The 19,029-nt window shown below is 42.2% G+C and overlaps 1 protein-coding gene across 2 annotated transcripts in view; it reads left to right on the forward strand.

Annotated features, from left to right (window-relative positions):
- ranbp3a (RAN binding protein 3a) overlaps window positions 1–19,029 on the forward strand; it is a 50,984-nt gene that overhangs the window by 21,402 nt on the left and 10,553 nt on the right. Inside the window, exon 17 of one of the 2 annotated variants that reach the window (XR_010035184.1) lies at window positions 5–699. Coding sequence is in view for 1 of the 2 variants with exons in the window: in XM_063201163.1 (XP_063057233.1) it covers window positions 5–48 (44 nt within the window). In the remaining variant the exon portion in view is untranslated. Of the gene's footprint in view, window positions 1–4; window positions 4,737–19,029 lie in introns of those variants that run through there. The other variant, XM_063201163.1, reaches the window with a different exon arrangement.

Raw genomic sequence — 19,029 nt, forward strand, 5'->3', positions numbered from 1 at the left:
GCAGGTGAGGCAGAAGAAGGGGAGACCGTGCCCAAAGAGAGCACATAACCTCAGCTCCTCTCCTCTCCCCCTCTCCCTCTCCTCTCCCCCTCTCCCTCTCCTCCCCTCCTCTCCTCTCCCCTCTCCCTCCTCCCCTCCTCTCCTCTCCCCCTCTCCCTCTCCTCCCCTCTCCTCCCCTCATCTCCTCTCCCCTCTCCTCCCCTCTCTTCTCCTCTCCTCTCTTCTCTTTTCCTCTCCTCTCCTCTCCTCTCTTCATCTGCTTATCTCTCTCTCTTTCTCTCTGTTACACACAAAGCCTCTTCCATCCCCTTGCGCTGTCCAACCTCTCGTCTCTCTCTCTCGCTCACATTCTCTCTCCTCTGCTTCGGTCGTTCCCCTACTTCACCTCTCTCGCCTGTTCCACTCTCGCCCTCCTTCCTGTGGACTGAAGTGGCTTCATTGCCACCCGACAGCCCTCCTCTCTCCCTCCCAACAGACACTGTGCTGGTACCCCCTCTTACTCCTCCTCCCCCTTCTTCTCCTCCTCCCCCTCCTCCATCCCTGGGTCCTCCATCTCTCTCCTTCGTCTCCCGGTGTGTCTGCAGTGGAGGGCGTGGTGGTCTGCCGAGCTCCTCCAGCACCCCCTACTGGCCCTGTGCGGAAGCCTCATCATATTGATGAGTCGACGGCCGTTGCATTGGAATGGAAGGATCTTTTAAGGTTTGAGGGTGACTGGAGATTTTTTTTTTTTTTGGTCTTTTTTTCCCCTTTTCGATTTTTTTTTTGTGTGTTTGTGGGTCATCTTTGATCCATTTGCATTTTATCCGTCTGTCCACAGCAGTAGAAGTAGTACCTCCTGAAGGCCTTGAAATTGATGCGGAGAGAAAATAGAAGAGGTTAGTCTAGCCAGCCAGTCCTCAATTTCACACCATTCATTCACACATTTATTTTCTTCTCATGGAGTAGTCTCTAACATATCTGTGAATCACAAACTTTTATCTTTTATAAAGACGGATCATTGTTAGCCGCTTTTCTGTTAAGTCATTGGGAGGATATGCCTCCTTGCGTTTTCTAGAAAATTTCGGTTGTATCTATTTTTCGTTTCACCCTCTTGTAAGGTCTGCCAAGACCCATCAAAACTATTAGAGGAGGTTAATAAATCATTTGAAAGACATTTTTTTTTAAATCACATATTTATACACCACTGAACGATGACTATTTCCATCATCATAGAAAAGACTTGGTGATGATTTAACTTATTAACATGTTAGTCTTAGTCTTTTTAATTTGGACTGTTTAAGTGTGGTTTAGTGACCATTTCCAGATAGCCATAAAATAGAGGAAAGATGACAGAATTTCCTTATAACATTTGTCATGCAGTTTGATACTTAAGCCGCATTGGAATATGAAGTCGACCTGGCGAGCTATGCTGTAAAAAGAAGAGAGTGCCCCAAAGACAGTTCTGGCTATTACCGTTAAAATGGTTTCATTGCTTCGACAGATAAACACCTCCCTTCCCCCTCTCAAACCCCTCATGTCTGTAACTGTTTACAATAAGAACATATCGCATGTTTGCAAACTATACTGCCATTACTGGCTTGTCTGAGAGAGAGACGGTTCCGTACACAGAGCAGGCTTCATTTCAGTGTTTCACAAATACAATGGTGTTTGTTCAGTACTTCTTAAGAGATATAGATTAATAAAAGTTGATCTAATTTCCTTCAGTGAAGCGTAGCTACCCTTTTTTTTTTAAAGAAGAAAAAAAAAATATTTCTTTTCCTCAGAGCGGTGAGACGAAATACTCTTTGAATCCTTGTATTATATTGTACTCCTCATCTTGTACTACAAAAAAGCCTTTGATGTGAAAAATATGTATTTTAACTACAAAAAACATTACTAAGAAAAAGACAAAAAAAATTACTTGTAGTATTATCGAGTTGAAGATGTTGAAATCTATATGTATATTACTGAGCGAGCAGCCTTGAGGTGTTGTAAAGGATAATCCGATTTATTTTGTACTTTCTTCTGGGCAAACTATAGATTTGTCACTTTGTTTATATGTGTGTTACGTGTTTTGTCTTTTGTTTTTGTTTTTTCTTTCTTGTCGTCTACCACATTCGCTACATCCTGCTGTGTAGCAGGCAAACAGGGCAGTTTCCTATGGGCACAGGGCTCAGATATGAATGTAAGGCATTTGTCTTTGTTAAAGGGCCGGAATTCTTCAGCACTTTTCTTCTTCTTCCTCCTCTTCTGCTTATCTTTCTTTTCCTCCTTTCTTCTCCCCCTTTCTTCTTCTTCTTGTTCTGACTCACCCACTTTGTCTCACCCTACTCTCTCGTTCTCTATTATCTCTCCCATCAATATGAATTTAAACTATTTAAATACATTAGCAGGGGTTGAACATTGATCAAAAATGTGTCTTATCAAGGTCAATGTTGAAGTGGTTAAGTGGTAGTTTTCCATCTACGAGTACAAATGTTTACATTCTGGCTTTTAAAAACAGTTGATATTGTAATTTTAGGACTTGGCCCACATAAGAGCTGTTTGCTTTAAATGTTTGTTTTATCATCCATTTTGTCCCTGTCCCTCCTTCACCATGGTTGGGCTCTGGTTCATGTCATTATAAATCTTTAAAATAAAAATTGTTTTGGGAGCCACAGCCTTTGAATTTTATATAGCCAGTTTCTGTAAAGATAAAAAAAAGTGCTGAAGTTGCATTATTGTTCATTTCATGACAGGTCAAGTCTGATCTACAAACAAGGCTTATTTATCGCAGTCCCTAAGTCTCGCCCTGTTTAATCAAAGGAGCGGCAAGGGGTGGGCAATATGTCAAAAATGTCATATCACGATTTCATAACATAACATTTCGATTCTGATTTTTTTTAAAATTATTATCAGGATCTTCGATCGAAAAAATAAAAAACAACAAAAATGTGTTATATACTTGCAATTTGTAATTGGCTATTAAATATAAACACACTGATGGCACTCTCATAAAGTGCACAATTGAGATACAATAATGTAAAGAATAAAAGTGAAGTCAACAACACTAAGTAAGTAGACATCACTCTGATACTGATAGTAAACATCCTCACTGCAAGACGATCTATACGATTTCTCCACTTTGGCAAATTAGAGACGATCTTGTACTCCATTCCACGATTTGAAATCGTCGTAGCGCCCACCCCTACGAGCGGCGGTAACCAGGCTTGTCCATGCTTTTCCAGGCGCATATCTGGATACAAATGACAACTTGCAGTGTCCTAGCAAAGAGATGAAATGTTGAACACAGTGAGAGCACCAGCATGTGAGAGCACCAGCTCTTGTCATGGCCTTGGACTCTATTACTTTATCTGGACATTGTTTATTTAGTTTGAGTGAAGTGTACTCAGATCTGGGAAAGTAATTACTAACCAATCAGCCCATCGGTGGTATCCAGAAACGTGCAGGTTGGCTGTCCGTGCTGTTGACTTACTGACTGACGAAATGTTCCTGGTCTCGTGTGTGTTTTTTGCAAAAGCACTGTTGCAGGCGGCGTACAGTGTAGACATGGGACGTCCCATATAGGCAGGTAGTTCAGTTCGAGGAGGCATTTCTATACCTCATATGTTCTCCATTATCACACACTCGCAGTCACACTAAGAAAACGGGCCAAGAACAAAAAAAATGCTCTTTAACATTCATATCTAAACCACGTGTGCCGTTTTACTTTTTCCAGAGCCACGCACTACACAACACACACAGTGAACAATGCGGTTCTTTATTATTATTATTCAGGTAATTCACCTGAATGGCCACTGTGGTCTCAATCACAACACCTGTTAGCACTGTGCCACACTAATAAGCCACTTTGCCCGTGTGACTCAGCTATGTTTCAACCCAACCCGATGCCAGTACTGTAATATGACAATATGCGCCCGTTTAAAAAAAAAAAAAACCCATCTACTCGATACGTTGAGCGCAAGCGAGTGAGCGCATGCTCCATGACGCCACTTTGCACAGGTATCAGACCTCAAGCGAACCTGATTGTGTTTGAGGTTTTTGTTTCGTTAGTAGGGAGGTCCTTTCATGTTTTTGGTGGTGTTGCCCTCACCCCTCTTGTCCCTCGTGTTTGCCAGTGGCTCTTTGTGATTCGTGCATCATTATCGTATAGCCCCCAGCCCTCAAACCTGTTTTAGTTTTTGTTTTTGTTTTGTTTGTCCTGGTCAGTAAGTTTGCCTTTGGTAGGGTTATAGGAATGGAGTGTCTTGTTGATGTTGGGTTGTTTTTTTATTATTTAATCTGTGAACAGATTATTTCTTTATTCACATTGATAATGAGTCAAAAAAGAGCCTCAGCTATGAGCTAAGAAATTGGGGGATTTTATTTCAACGGATCTACAGTAAGGGCCTATGTAGCAGTCAACTAGAGAGTTGTTGGTTGGTCGGTCGAGCTGAATTTTTTTTTGAACGATGGCCCTGCCTACACTATGACCGCTCCATTGTGCCGCTAATATTAATCAGGCCATGCAGTCAAACCTCATGGAGGGGTAGATGCCTATTCTGACCATTCAAAAAAAAAAAAAAATCTGTGTAAATTGTCTCTCATTGCTTTGAGCTTTAGCAATAAAAAGTGCAACAACAAAAAAATAAAACATTAATTAAAAAGAAAAGTTCAAAGCAGCTAACTGCTGAAACATGTTGTTATGTAAAGGTTTATGTACAATTGTCATATCAAATGTATTTGAGAATTACATTAAAATTTTTAACAGTACCATGTCTTAGCCTCCTTTTTCCTTTAAAAAAAAAAAAAAAAATCATTTTGGTCTTTTTTCAACTTTATTGATGGGACAGTATGAGAGGTGGAAAGGAAGCGAATGGGGAGAGAGACGGGGAGGGGCCGGCAAATGACCTGGGCTGGGAATTGAACCCGGGTCGGCCGCATGGCATAAGAGTACCCTACCGCTTGGCCATGGCAGGGTCTCCTTTTTCCTTTTCAAGTCAGCACCTTGAGTCAATTCCAATCAAGTTCCTCTCATCCTCTCCTTTTACTTGTGGCCTGGTGCTTCTCTGATGCCCTGTCTCTATGGTGAAATCAATAAAGTTTCCTGCCGCCAACCTAGGCAGGCAGAGTGACTTTAGGGGGGCTTTCCCCCCATCTACAGTTAGGGCCAGAAATATTTGGACAGCAACACAATTATCATCCTTTTCCACCCTATACCCCACTACAATGGATTTTAAATAAAACAAACAAGCTGTGCATTAACTGTAGACTCTCAGCGTTAATGTGAGGGTGTTAAAATCCATATCGCACAAACAGGAATGAAATCGCAACGTTTTTTGTGTGTGTTGCCCACTTTTCAAGGGATCAAAAGTAATTGGACAGTAGGCTTTTCAGCTATTTTCCAGTCAGATGTGTGTTATTCCCTTACTACACCATCACCAAGATGTCAATACAAGGTCTTGGAGTTAATTTGAAGTGTTCCATTTGCATTTCCATATATTTGTATGGAATATCCATGAGATCCAAAGTCCACCTGTCACCATCAGTGATGTAAGCCATCATAAGGTTGAAAAAAGTCAAAACAAACCCATTTGAGAGATGGGGAAACATTGAATATGACTAATTCAAGAGTTCAGAATATTGGAAAAAAAAGTAACACCAAATTACCTGGCAGACATGGAAGACAAATGCTATGGATGACAGACAATATTCTGTATCTGGTGCCACAGGATGAATTCTGAAGATTTTCAGGCTATATTATCATGTCATATTAAACCTAATGGTTCTGAACTCATTGGACAATGCTTCACGGTGCAGATAGACAATGACCCAAAGCTTCATCTGAAAGCCACTAAGCCATTTCTATCCCAAAAAAGTGGAATATTATTCAATGGCCCAGTCAATCACCTCACCTGAGTACGGTTGAGCAAGCATTTCACTTGCTGGAGGCAAAACTGAAGGGAATATACCGTAAGAATAAGCAGGAACTGAAGACTGTTGCAATAGAGAGCTCACCATAGCATCACCAGAGATAAAACCCAGTGTCTATGGATTGCAAATTACAGGCTGTAACTGACTGGAAAGTATTTGCAACCAAATAATTAAAAATTGAAAGTTTGATGTATAAATACTAGACTGTCCAATTACTTTTGGTCCCTTAAAAATGGGGTGGCACTGATAGAAAATGTCATAATTCCTTCACAGTTCACTCGATTTGGACGCAAACACCCTCATATTAAAGCTGAAAGTCTGCTGTTAATGTACATGTCGTTTGTTTCATTTCAAATCCATTGGGATGGTGTACAGCACCAAAAAGCTGAAAATTGTGCAGATGTCCAAATATTTATGGCCCTAACTGTAACTAACCTGGTTCTCAGGAAGTTGGGCGAAAATGCACGTGGGTCTGCGTGAGAACCAGGAAGGATGAACAAAAATAAATGGTCTGTGAACACCACCTACAGAAGAATTATTTTGGGCTGTTTTTGTTTATTACCTCTGCCAAGGAGGTTATATTTTCAGTCGCGTTGGTTTGTTTGTCAGCAGGATAACTCAAAGTTATGCACATATTTTTTGTGGTGATCCAAATCCAGGATTTAAAAAAAAAGATTCTTCACTATTGCGGGATAGGGCGAAGTTTGACAATTCTAACTCCACAAACAAGGCAAAAAGACTTGGGGGAAAAAATGAGGGTGTAACATAGGCAAATGTTCTATCAAACAGCTTCCTTGGCACTCTAGGAGTGCATTTCTAGTTACCTCTCATTCATACCCATTGCTTGTTAATTTTGCACATAACATATTCACAATGAGTGTTGCTTCCTAACTGGACACGCGGATATCACAGAAGTATAATTGACTTGGAGTTGCATTGCTTTATTGTGGTGTTTTTTTTTTTTTTTACAGTGTATATTGAGTTGGTCCCCTTCTCCTCTGCTTTGGTTGTCTTGTAATGTTGTCAATTGACCTGTGGATGGCAATATTGGATCTAAAGCTGCAGCCATGTGGAGTATACCGCCCTTGTATTGCCGCAGTTGTTCACTTGCTGTATTCCCAAAAAAGTTTCAGATGTTTTCAATGTTTCTCGTTGTTACACCATTGACAGATTGTTTAAAGGGACACTGTGTGAGATTTTTAGTTGTTTATTTCAAGAATTAATGCTGCCCATTCACTAAAGTTACCTTTTTCATGAATGCTTACCACCACCATCAAATTATAAGTATTCATTATGACTGGAAAAATTGCACTTTTCATACATGAAAATGGTGATCTTCTCCATGGTCCGCCATTTTGAATTTCCAAAAATGACTGTACTTGGATCATACTAGGAAACATTTGTTTATTACTTAGTAAACTTTCATGTAAAGATCAAATTTGGCAATAGGCAACCCGGTTTCAATGAGCAGCATAGTTGCAGTACCTTTTTTGACCATTTTCTGCACAGTGTCCCTTTAAAGCCTAGATTTCAATTTTCATGTATTGGTCTGGAAGGACATTTGGTTTGGACGTTCACAAAGCTGCCACATGACACATTACACCTAAAAATATACAATACTGATAGTAAGGACTTAAAACAGTCATAGAGGTAATTGCGTACTTAAGTGCATTCCTCTATACATACTTACATAGGCCTAGGACTTGCATACAGTACATGTAGGCCTACTTAGCATTGCAAGAGGAATCCCTGCTTAATGGCTTGAATTCAGTAAGTTAACAAATATAGGGATTAAAGAACATAATTTTGTAACTGATCAAAAGTTGTTTCTGACTCATCTCTGTATTGTCTGCCAAAGTGTAGCTAATGTAGAGTTGGTTGAAAAGAATGCATCGGAGAGATTTTGAGTATACATAACTGCACATAGTTTTACAGCAAGGAACACATTGTTTCCATATTGTTTTTGTATTTGTAGGGCCTATTTGTAATTTTTGGTAAAAACGGAAAACAATCAGCAGGTTACTTGCTTTGATATGTCTTATGCTCTAGTTTAAATGTAATGTGTCATTTTTAGTAGTTTATTGACTGGATTTATGTTGCCCTTTCACTAATGCCATCTTTGCATATTGACTACCACCATTCATTTTTTCTAAGTATTGATTATGGCTTGGAAAGTGTACTCATGGCACTTTTCATCCATGAGTAGGATCTTGTCCATGTAAATCCAAATCCACCAGTCATAGAGTCCATTCCATTATCCTAATTCCGGTCCTCGGCCTGTGTTTGTGGCCTCGCACTTTGCTATGGCCCGCTACTGCCCAGCCTCCATGGAGAAAACGGCAAAGTTTCCCTGCTGTCAGCCTAGCCACAACAGCATTTTAGGGGCTTTTTTCTCCATTCAACATCCTGATTGCAAATTAGAAAATGACCTTTAAATTGCGCTTTTGCGCAATATTGAATTACGTAAACTTGTCGTCAATGATGTCTTGCAACGTCATCACAAGCGCAAGGACGGAGGGGAGTTAGGATGGTGGAAAGACACCTTTCTGACTTCAATACCTTCTCTGCGCAGACCAGTTAATATTGGTTTATTTTCCTCGAAAGGACTTTTTGTAATACTGTTGTGTTTCATCCTGTGCCTGAGGACATGTGTTTGTCAGGTTTTTGGAGTTTACTTAATTTCAAGCTTGATTCAAGAGCACCAATCAATTGATGATGATTTGTTGATCAACCAAAGATCGTGAGATGCACAAGTCCACAAGTCCAGCCCTACCACTGTTGCTGTTGGCCTATAGACTCCCCCCTCCCCTATGCTCTCTCACCACATTGAAAGCTTAAATCAAAGGTTTTCAAAATGCACTCCTTGGGGAAATTCTGACTGGCCGCAAAGAATCACTTTCAGACCGCATGTACCTTTCCCTTCTCACTTCCTTTTAAATGGCATTGATTTTGTTTATTTCCACTTGATTGCTAAGATTGGGCTGGGCTTGCGTGGAAAAAAATGTGACTGACTTCACTGGCGACGTCAAGGAAGGCTCTTGGGTGTCTGACGACTAGGCCCCTCATACAGATCTCATATGAAACACAACACTGCACACTGATTAAGTTCAAGAGGTGAACAAAAGTGAACCTGACGAAGCGCAATGCGAAACGCGTTGTTCACCTAAATAAAACAGCAAAAACTAAGTCCACCAGTGTGCGGTGATCCTTCTTTTCTTACTATGGATTACTGATAACTGCACTTCACCAGCACCTGGAACCTGGCTGTGCATAGGTGTTCCAGATCTTTTATAAGTTCAAGAGGTTTTGAAAAAATGACTGACTAGGATGTCTGCTGTTCTTGAGATGTGAGGGAGGACAGGGGGTAGCATGTGCTGAGGTTGTCCTTGTGTATCCCTGAAACCTTGCCCTTAAAACGATGGCGGTGTAAAACAATCACTGTGTTGCAACCTTGTAAGCCCTCTCAGGTTGTCGGAACCATTTTTTTGTAAACATTATACAGTGATATTTTGAGGACCACTTAACAACCTAAACGTGGCATTGTGGTGAAACGCTTTCTGAGAGGAAGCTGTCATTTGCGCGATTTAGAAGCCTCCCAATAGCCAGATATAGCCAAGCTGTCTTGCTGAAGCTGCTTGACTCATACTTCATCTCAGGCGCCAGTGTGGGGACTCGTGACTGATGAGCTTCCTCAGATGAGTCAGAGGAAATATCAGAGATTGCAGTTGAACTTGACAGTGTAATCGTCCATCTTAAGATACTGGACACTGTCCGTAACGATAGCATGACCAGGGGAGGGGGACAATGGGGTCAGTTGTCCTGGACCCAGGACTGAGGTGTGGGCCTTAGACTTGGGTCCTCATTACATTGTATGTATTGGGTGGTGGTGGGGGGGGGCATGCATTTGACTGCCCCAAAGGTGACAGAAGCCCTGAGTATGGCCATATTGCACTGTGCAGTGCACGGTCACCCATGGGTTTCCTTGTTGACAATGCACTACGCGTAGTGTTAGAGAATGGCATGGGAATTAAAGAATAATGGGAAAAATAAAATGTGAAAACCATATAACAGTCAGCCATTGCTCGACCTTGTACAGTCAACACTTATGTGTCCTCAGAGAAGTGGTGTATAAATCAAGAAAGTCTTTGTATTTTCCCAACTCTTTGGCTAGGTATGGATGTACATGGAGCATCATCTGAAGATGCCCCACTGTAACTGATGCTCTTCACCCTTCATGCCAACATGATGAGTCACTCCATGCCACATACTGTAAACATGTTCTGGTAAACAGGATAATTTAGTTTGACTTGTACAGTTGTGCAGTGCAATTGCATTTGATAAAATCTCACATCGAGACGTGCTGTTTCGTGGGATGTTTTCGTGCATAGACAAGAGATCTGCCGCTGTTTGAGCGAAATCGTTCTGGACTTAACGGTTCCCACGGGGAAGGGAAGAGAGGAGATGAATGGCTTTGGGTCATGATATTCACTGACGTCCAAATCACAGTCACATGACTTTGACATATGGCCGGTGCAGAGTCTCGCTCAGGCACTTCATAATAGGCCTTTTTTTTGTACCTTTGTGAAGTTGGCTTCACATGCCATGTCTAGCCCTCTTGATTTGGCTTCCGTCCAAAGGGTTTTGTCTATTTCAAAGGGTGTCACTGTTGTGAATTCAGGTTGTGTGATTTACTGTAGTAGGGCTACCTGTTTTTCAGAGTTTATTCTTAGTAGTAATGTGTGCAGTACATGCAAATACTGATATAATATACAGTTACAGATTTGGAATTTAGCCATAGAAAATTCCACTCGCTATAGGCTATGAGAAAATTCCATGCCTCCCTCTTAGTCCTCTCAAAGTCTCCATGAATTTATTTTTGAAAACAATGTCAGACGTGGCTACTCTCATGCATATGAAACAACCTAGAGCCTATTCATTCATGCCTTCATGTTTAAACATGGTCGCTCAGGGGGGGAGAGCCAATGCCGGAACTCTTGGAGCGTGAGTGAGGTGAGGCAGCGGAAGTGGACAGCTCTCAGTGTTTCCCATACATTGAGGAAACTATGGCGGCCCGCCATAGTTTAAATTTGGCCGCCATAGTTTCCGAAAATGTAAAAAAAAAAAAAAAAAAAAAATTTTTTTTTTTACTTTTTTTTTTTTTTTTTTTACGATTTCCGGGTTTGTTAAAAGCGATTTCAATTACGATTTCCTTCGCATTTTCCTCCTGGAGTAAATACATCCTAGAGAAAACCACAAGTGTTTGAAAGAGAGAGGGATCAAAAGCCTTGTCAAGTTGTTGTAGTTAACTTGGGTTTGGGAGCAATAAAAAAAAAAACCTTCCGAGAAGGGACAGTTGGGATGAGTTTACTAACACTCCCCAGGCTTTGTTTTACAGTTGTAATGAGTTAGGTGACAGGCCTTCATTGACAAGGCAGAGGAGACATCGGGCTGCATATAGAAATTAATGTGTAATGAATGTGAATATAGACATAAATGTGTAATATGTTGTTCAGCCCTTTTAATGGGAGGAATTTTGAAAAACTGGCCCTGTGACCAGCACCCCTCACGTAGAATGTGTGTGTGGGGAAAAGGCATAGCCTACCCTCTTAGACCCTTTTTGTTTATGCGTTAACAATTTCACAGCAATCTTAAATTCTTATCTCTGCTCCTATTTTGTTTTATTATTTTTTTCATTACATAGACCCCTGCATGTGTATTATGTAGCCTTATTTCTCAAAATATAAATGGCTGAAATGTAGGCGTAGGCCTACATTTCAGCCAATGTCATACTGTACTCATTATTTTGCCATTTTGCATTTACACTGCGTGAATACAACCCCCCCCCCCCCCCCCCCCCCCCCCCAAAAAAAAAGGCCAGTGAAAAGGCCCCCCCCCCGGACAAAAAAAATCCCGGCTGCCCCCATAGTTTCCAAAATTTCTGTGGGAAACACTGGCTCTTGACTGGCGGACACACAGCATGATGGGACGCTGGTGGCGGAGGGGGTGGGGGTGTGATGGGGAGTAACAGGGTGAGGTGTAAAGGGGGGGAGGGGGGGGGGGGGGGTAAGAGTCTCCTGACAGCAGCTCTTTAAAATGCCAGACTAAACAGAGGGCAGGGCAGTGTAGTGTAGTGTAGTGTGTCTCTCCCGGCTCCCACAGGACCAGAGGTGATGGAGGTGCTTGTCAATGGCTGAATGTGCCTGGACCAAAATAACTTTGGTGTCTGTGTGTGTGTGTGTGCGTGTGATTAACGGATTGTGTGGTTGGAAATTGTGTGTGTGTGGCCCTGGTACAGCTACACGCAAGGGGAAGACATTTCCAAAGATATCACCAAGAAAAGTTTGATTTGTGGGGAACAACTTTTGGTCCCCAATAATCAAATGTTGCCTTCCTTTCCCATGTTATTGTTGATAATGATATAACTAAAAGCATGGGCTTCATTTATGGGGTGGATGGTGGGGACATGTCCATACCACTTCTGTGATTATCTTAAAGCGTCCCCACCACTTTGTAACAAATATAATGTGAAATAATATTAACACTGGACAATTTGTCCCCACCACTTTCCAAACCAAATATACACTGTTGACTAAAAGTGCAGAACCATTGCTTTACTCACAGGTGAGAGCTAGGGATGGGCTTGATCTGGGTTTGTGCATACATTAAGTCGTTCGCATTACACTTGGAGTGCCTCAAAGTGTGTGTGTGTGTGTGTGTGTGGTGTGGTGTGGTGTGGTGTGTGTGTGTGCGCGTGTGCGTGCGCGTGCTTGCGTGCGCAAGAGAGATTTTTTTTGTTTTTGTTTTTCCTTTATGCTGTGAGCCACTCTGTCCAGTTTATTGGTCAGAGATTTAGGTCTACTCCACTCCAAGATGATATTTTGCACCTCACCAAAATGTTTATTCTGTTTAATCGCTGTGCTCAAAATATGATATACACAGCGGTCCCCATGACTAAGAAAGATAACAAATAGACCGACCCAGGGATGGTGGAGCAGGCGTGTTTTTGTTTTTATGTTCTGTAAGCAAAACGGCAGAGGAACAGTAATGGAGGAGTTGTGCGCGTCTCTGTAATGACGCCCATATTTATCTCGGCCATAATTTTGTTTTCTTTGTAACCATGACTACAAAAATCAGCGCAATACACGTAGGGTTGCAGTTGCAGTGCGGAGCAGGCGGCCCTGTTTCGAGGAGAGTAATTTTCCAGGTTCTTACTTTCAGAGAGGAAAGAAGGCCATGTATCAGTTTTTGTATGACTTTTGGTGCCAGGTGATGGCCATAAATGTCAACCATCGCTGCTATTTTTAAGTGCTGTGGCTTAGAGGGACTTTATGTGACAGTACCTTGACATGGATTCGAAAAGTCCAGATCTTTCAGGATGTAGTCTAAACATTGGACGTTGACATGCATTTGATGGAGATGTACAATAGGTTTGCAGGTCTGTCAGGATGTAGCCTGTTGCAAACGTCTTTCTGCCAAAGGTATTTCATGGTACTCTCAGTTTCTACCGCCATGGGGTCATTTCAAACATTATTTTGTAGTCTCTGTGTTGATTTGTTGTATACTGTACATAGCCTACCATTGGCCTCTCTCTTTTGCACCACAATACAATATTGATACACACTCTCACTCTCCGGCCACTTTGTTAGGTACACCTTGCTAGTAGCGGGTTGGACTCCCTTTTGAAAGTGAAAGTGAAAGCCCAACGGGGAAACACAACGAAATTGCATTTATGCCTCACCTGTGCAAGGGGGCAGCCCCCAATGGCGCCCAAAATGGAGCAGTGCGGTGGGACAGTACCATGCTCAGGGTACCTCAGTCATGGAGGAGGATGGGGGAGAGAGCACTGGTTAATTACCCCCCCCCCCACCAACCTGGCGGGTCGGGAGTCGAACCATTGATAGAGGGCGGGATGGAACCATGTTTTCATGTTGTTGACACTTAAGCCTGACCCTACCATCCGAGTGCCGCAGCAGAAACAGAGAGCCATCAGACTAGGCAACACTTTCCCAACCTTCTATTGTTTACTTTTTGGTAAGCCTGCGCATTTTGTAGCCTCAGTTAGCTGACAGGATTGCCATACAGTATGGTCCTCTGCTGCTGTAGCCCATCTGCCTCATAGTTCGACATGCTGTGAGTTCAGAGATGGTTTTACTGTGGTCGTGACAAGTGGTTAATTGAGCTACTGTTGCCTTTGTATCAGCTCAAACCAGTCTGACCATTCACCTATGACCTCTGATATCAATAAGGCGTTTTTACTCACAGAACTGCCACCCACTGGATATTTTTCGCTTTCTGATTAATCTTTGTAAACCCCTAGAGAGGGCTGTGTGTGAAAATCCCAGTGGATCAGTAGTTTTAAAAATACTCAGACCAGCCCTTCTGGCACCAACAACCTTGCCACGTTCAAAGTCACTTAAATTATGCTTCTTCCCATTCTGATCCCTGGTTTGAACTGCAGGAGACTGTCTTGACCATGTTTACATGCATTGAGTTGCCGCCATGTGATTGGCTTATTAGAAATTTGTGTCATTGAGCAGTTGGACAGATGTCCTTAATAACGTGGTCAGTGACTCTATAATGTATATCAATGTAAAAAAAATATTTTAAAGACTTGTGCTAGTGTCACTAATGTAGTCAATAATGAATTTTCTAAGACTTACGTATAACCAACTGGGACTTTGTCAATCAGTTTTCTCTTTGTCTCATGCATTTAGCCTTTTTTTGTTTTCATTAAATATATTTTTAGGGGCTTTTTATGCCAGGATAGTATGAGATTCTGACAGGAAGTGAGTGGGAGAGAGAGAGATGGGGAAGAATTGAGAAATGACTCCGTCAGGACTGGAACCGGGGTCCCCATGGGCATGAAAGCCCAAATGTGGGGGGCTTAGCGCGTTGCGCCCCCTTGCATTTAGCCTTTTATTGTTTATTAATTTCAAACAGAGACCTTTTATACATTGCAAAAATGTATACATTACATTTTTAAGTATGATTTCCATGTAAGTGCTTTACTGTTTGTGTTGCTGTAATCAACTTCCTCATTCCATTGCTGTGTGACTATGAACATTCCACCCTTTTGTTTTCATGTAAGTCGTGCTTAGAAACAATATTTGTATGGCTATTTGTATTGGCCTGACTAGAAGCAACACTGAAGGTGTTGCGTCATTAGGAGGGCACGGCCTGGCTACCATATAGATTTGGACACTGTAAGACAGAGCTTTGATAATGTTATGCTTTGAGCAATACATTCCAACCATGAAGACGTATGAATCCTGTGACTCTTGAAAAGCACGTCTGAAGTGACAGCAGACATGGTCTTCAGAGATGCTTTTTAGCACCTGTATGGTTCGGTGCAGGGCAAGTAGCCTAAACATGCTTGGCTGAAGGCGTGATTGATCGTGTTTGTGTTCCAGTGAAACACAGGATACATGTGTATCTCAGATGCATTTGCATTCTCAATCTCCTTTGATCTTTTCCACCGAAGGCAGGCAAGTGTTTGCAGAGCGCACAGGCCTGATGTCATTGCCTCACTCTACAAAGGCACATGGCCAATGTCAAACAACACATTCTGTATTTGTAGCGTACATGCAGCTGGTTACAGAGCTGACTTTACCTCATGTTGCTACCCCAGCTAAGGTCTTGATTACATGTACGTATGCTGTGTGTTTGTTTGTGTATGTATTTGTGTATGTTTGTATCCGTTTATGGGTAAACATGGCATGTGAATAAAAAACACCATTACGACAGGTGTGTTTTAACTCCCTAAAATGGACATTGTAATACATGGGCTCGCCGTGTTTGTAAACATGATGTTGTGAGTAGGGGACACTGGCAGCCTACCACGTGAGCTATTTTTTTGACCGACAGCGGTTTCCAACAATCAGAGGTTGAGTTGTGCGCCACTAGCTTTGCGCAGTCCGGGGAAAACAAAAATTTAGAACCCATGTATAGAATTGAAATAGATTTCTCCATACGTGTTAACAAAAGGACCAAATGGACGTGTTTACAAAAATATCCACATAGTGGTGTCAACAATGATCGATTCAGCGATCCGAATAGATCCGGGGCATGGACGATCCAGGATCGATGCGGCAAGATCCAGGATCGATGCGGCAATTTTTTTAAGTGTCAATTACTTCTGTGGATATTTTGAGAGCAAATGAATGTTAAATGAAATAAAAGTACTTCAAAGCATTGCAAGATTGATACAGACTGATACAGAAAACAGGCAATAAATTGTTGCTCAGTATCTGACTACTTGTATTGCCTCATCATGACTGATGAAACATTTGCTTTGCTTTCAGTAGAAATGTAATGCATTGCAATGCATTGTAGAATTGAATCGGATCGGATCGAATGGAATCGGATCGCTACCCCCCGAACCGTGATTGAATCGGATCGCGAGGGCAGTGCCGATCCACACCATTAATGATACATGTTAACGGGGTCTAAAGCTTCTTGTAAGGGATTGCCTTGCATAACACCGTTTAGTTTGTCACTGGACACATAATATGTTGCATAATATGATGAGTATCTGTGTACTTGGTTCAAACACAAGAAGGATGTTCATCAGATGTTTTGAGACGTTATTAAGAAATTAATTGGACATGATTAAATACATCTGAATAATGTGCCAGGAGAAGTTCTGTTTTTATTTTAGGAGATAGCTAAATCAGTGGCGTACTTGAAGATTCATAAAATCTAATTTACCCTATTGAACGGTCTTTTAGAAGAAAGTAGGGGGAAATGAGTTATCTTAGAAAAGTGCAGAAACATTTTTATTCAGTTCATAAATCCACATCAGTTCTATTGTGGAGAAACAGTCTAGACCAAAAAAAGCCCCCTCCCCCCTGAAATTTCCTACCCACCCCTGACTTTGCAGAATTTCCCCAACACTCATATATTTTTCTTTCTAATTTACAAATGTTTTTGAAAGCAGACTTGAAAGTCATTACAGGAAATCGCCCACACCACCATCAATTTCACAGGTGAAAATAAACGAGAGAGCTGTGTTAAAAGCACAGCAGACAAATTACAGGAAGGGCCTTGGCCCTGCTCTCTGATCGAATTAGGCATGAGATTAACCAGGTCCCCTGAAACTAGAGGCCTGTGTGAGGAGAGGACCAAGCTATTATATGGACACAACAGATTTTACACCCGAAAAAGCAGATCACTGGGCTAGAATGGTCAGAAACACCCATTCCATATCATGTCCAGGGTATCCGGACAATTTTCCACTTTTCAAATTTGCAAAGGCGGACAAAAATTATCAATGTGCCTGAATTTCTTTACTGACAGGTCAGGGTTGAGGATGGGTTTTGGTCCAAACACAGTTTGACATTGATCTCACATAAATTTAAAAAAAAAAAAAAAACCCTCAGCCTTGAAGAGTCACTGACGTATTGTGAAGAGTTGATGAGCGGAGTTTTGTCCTGGCAGAGAATTCTCCGACATTCCTGGTCCTGATGTCAAGTGGGAGTTTAGTGAGTGCTAATTCTAACCAGTTTGTCGATTGCAAAATCGCCAGTTGAACATTCTTCAAATCCGTTTATAACTGAATGGAATGGAATCTTGCTGACCATTCTAGTAGTCATTGAGGCAGAATGTGGCGCTGTGTGGGTGGTGGAGCTGGATGCTGCATGCATGCGGCCCAGATGCCGAACACTACAGGGGCCCCAAGTGTCTGACTCACTGCCGCTCTCCCACTCCAAACCAGACGAGAGGAGTGACGCCTGGACATACAAACTTCAGATGGATGTTTTGACCGCTAGGCCAAACACAACCACTGTGGGACGTATGTGGGTGTCTGAGTCTCTCCTTTTCCCTCTTCTCTCCTTTTTTCTCTCCTCTCCTCTCCCCTCTTCTTTCCTCTTGCTTTTACCACCTCACGCTTGACCAGTGTTGCCTGTGGGGTGGCAGCAGGGTAGAGGCTGCAAGCTAAATAGAGCATTGTGGGCTCCACTGTGGTTACGCTCCGCTCCACACCGCTGACAACTGACCAAACACCAGAGCAGGAAAAGTTACCCAAAGCACCTCTGACCTGCATCCCACAGAGTGACGACACTACACAGCAGCACAGCGCAGCGCAGCGCAGCCGAGGAGCATCTTTTGTTTTGTTTTGGACCCTGGAGGGCAATCATGAGATGACAGTGAAGCAAATAAATATTAAATAGGAGGCAGTATGAGGTGTGTGTGTGTGTGTGTGTGTGTGTGTGTGTGTGTGTGTGTGTGTGTGTGTGTGTGTGTGTGTGTGTGTGTGTGTGTGTGTGTGTGTGTGTGTGTGTGTGTGTGTGTGTGTGTGTGTTCTATTTTAGTTCCCTGCAGAATAGACGGCTGTGTCTGCCTGGGAAGGCGTAAACAAAGTGTGCTCGCAAGTGAGGGGTTGGCTGTTTGGTTAAATGTCTGTCTTCCTTCAAGAGATTGGGCCTTGCTAACGAAACTTGAAGTTGCCAAACAATTAACTGAGTGGTGGTGACACATTTTTGCTCTGTAGCCTACAGGCTGTATGGTACAGGGATGGAGAGAAACAACACTGTTGAATGAAGCTTGGGTACGTTTTCAAGTTTTGTGTAGAATAATTGTAGTCTCAAATTGTCGATTTACCTCAGGGCTAGTGTGTTGAGGGCGAGTGTATGTGATGAGTGACCAAGTGTGTCCATTTTTCAGAATAGAGTTGGAGAAGGAAGTAATCCTCTCACCACAGAACCTCATTTGAATCACAGATATCCCAGTTCAAGAGGTAAGACATGTCTCTATGCTCACACCGAGTCCATTGACTGTAGTAGTCCTAATTTTAGGAGTTGAAGAGTTCAACCAGAAATAAAATCCAGATAGCTGACAGAGAATGAACAGCATATCTGCTGAGAATTCATAAGGCTCTGAAAATTATAAGCCATCTTTCTGTTTCTATTTCCTCTCCGTATCAAGTGATTACTTCTGCGGCGCCCAAAGGAGTGTAATCTGAGACATTTGACCACTGTTCCTTGACGGTTTTCAATTTTGCCCCACTGCATGGTACCTTTTTTTTTGTATAGGCCCGCGGATTTGCTGACAGTACCTGTCTGCAAGATTTCCTTTGATGCTGACCAAAGAAGTTTTCTGCCACACAGCAGTCCTACTCTAAAGATATGGAGGTTGCTA

The sequence above is a fragment of the Engraulis encrasicolus genome, chromosome 6 (genome assembly GCF_034702125.1).
Source record: "Engraulis encrasicolus isolate BLACKSEA-1 chromosome 6, IST_EnEncr_1.0, whole genome shotgun sequence".
Lineage (NCBI taxonomy): Eukaryota > Metazoa > Chordata > Actinopteri > Clupeiformes > Engraulidae > Engraulis > Engraulis encrasicolus.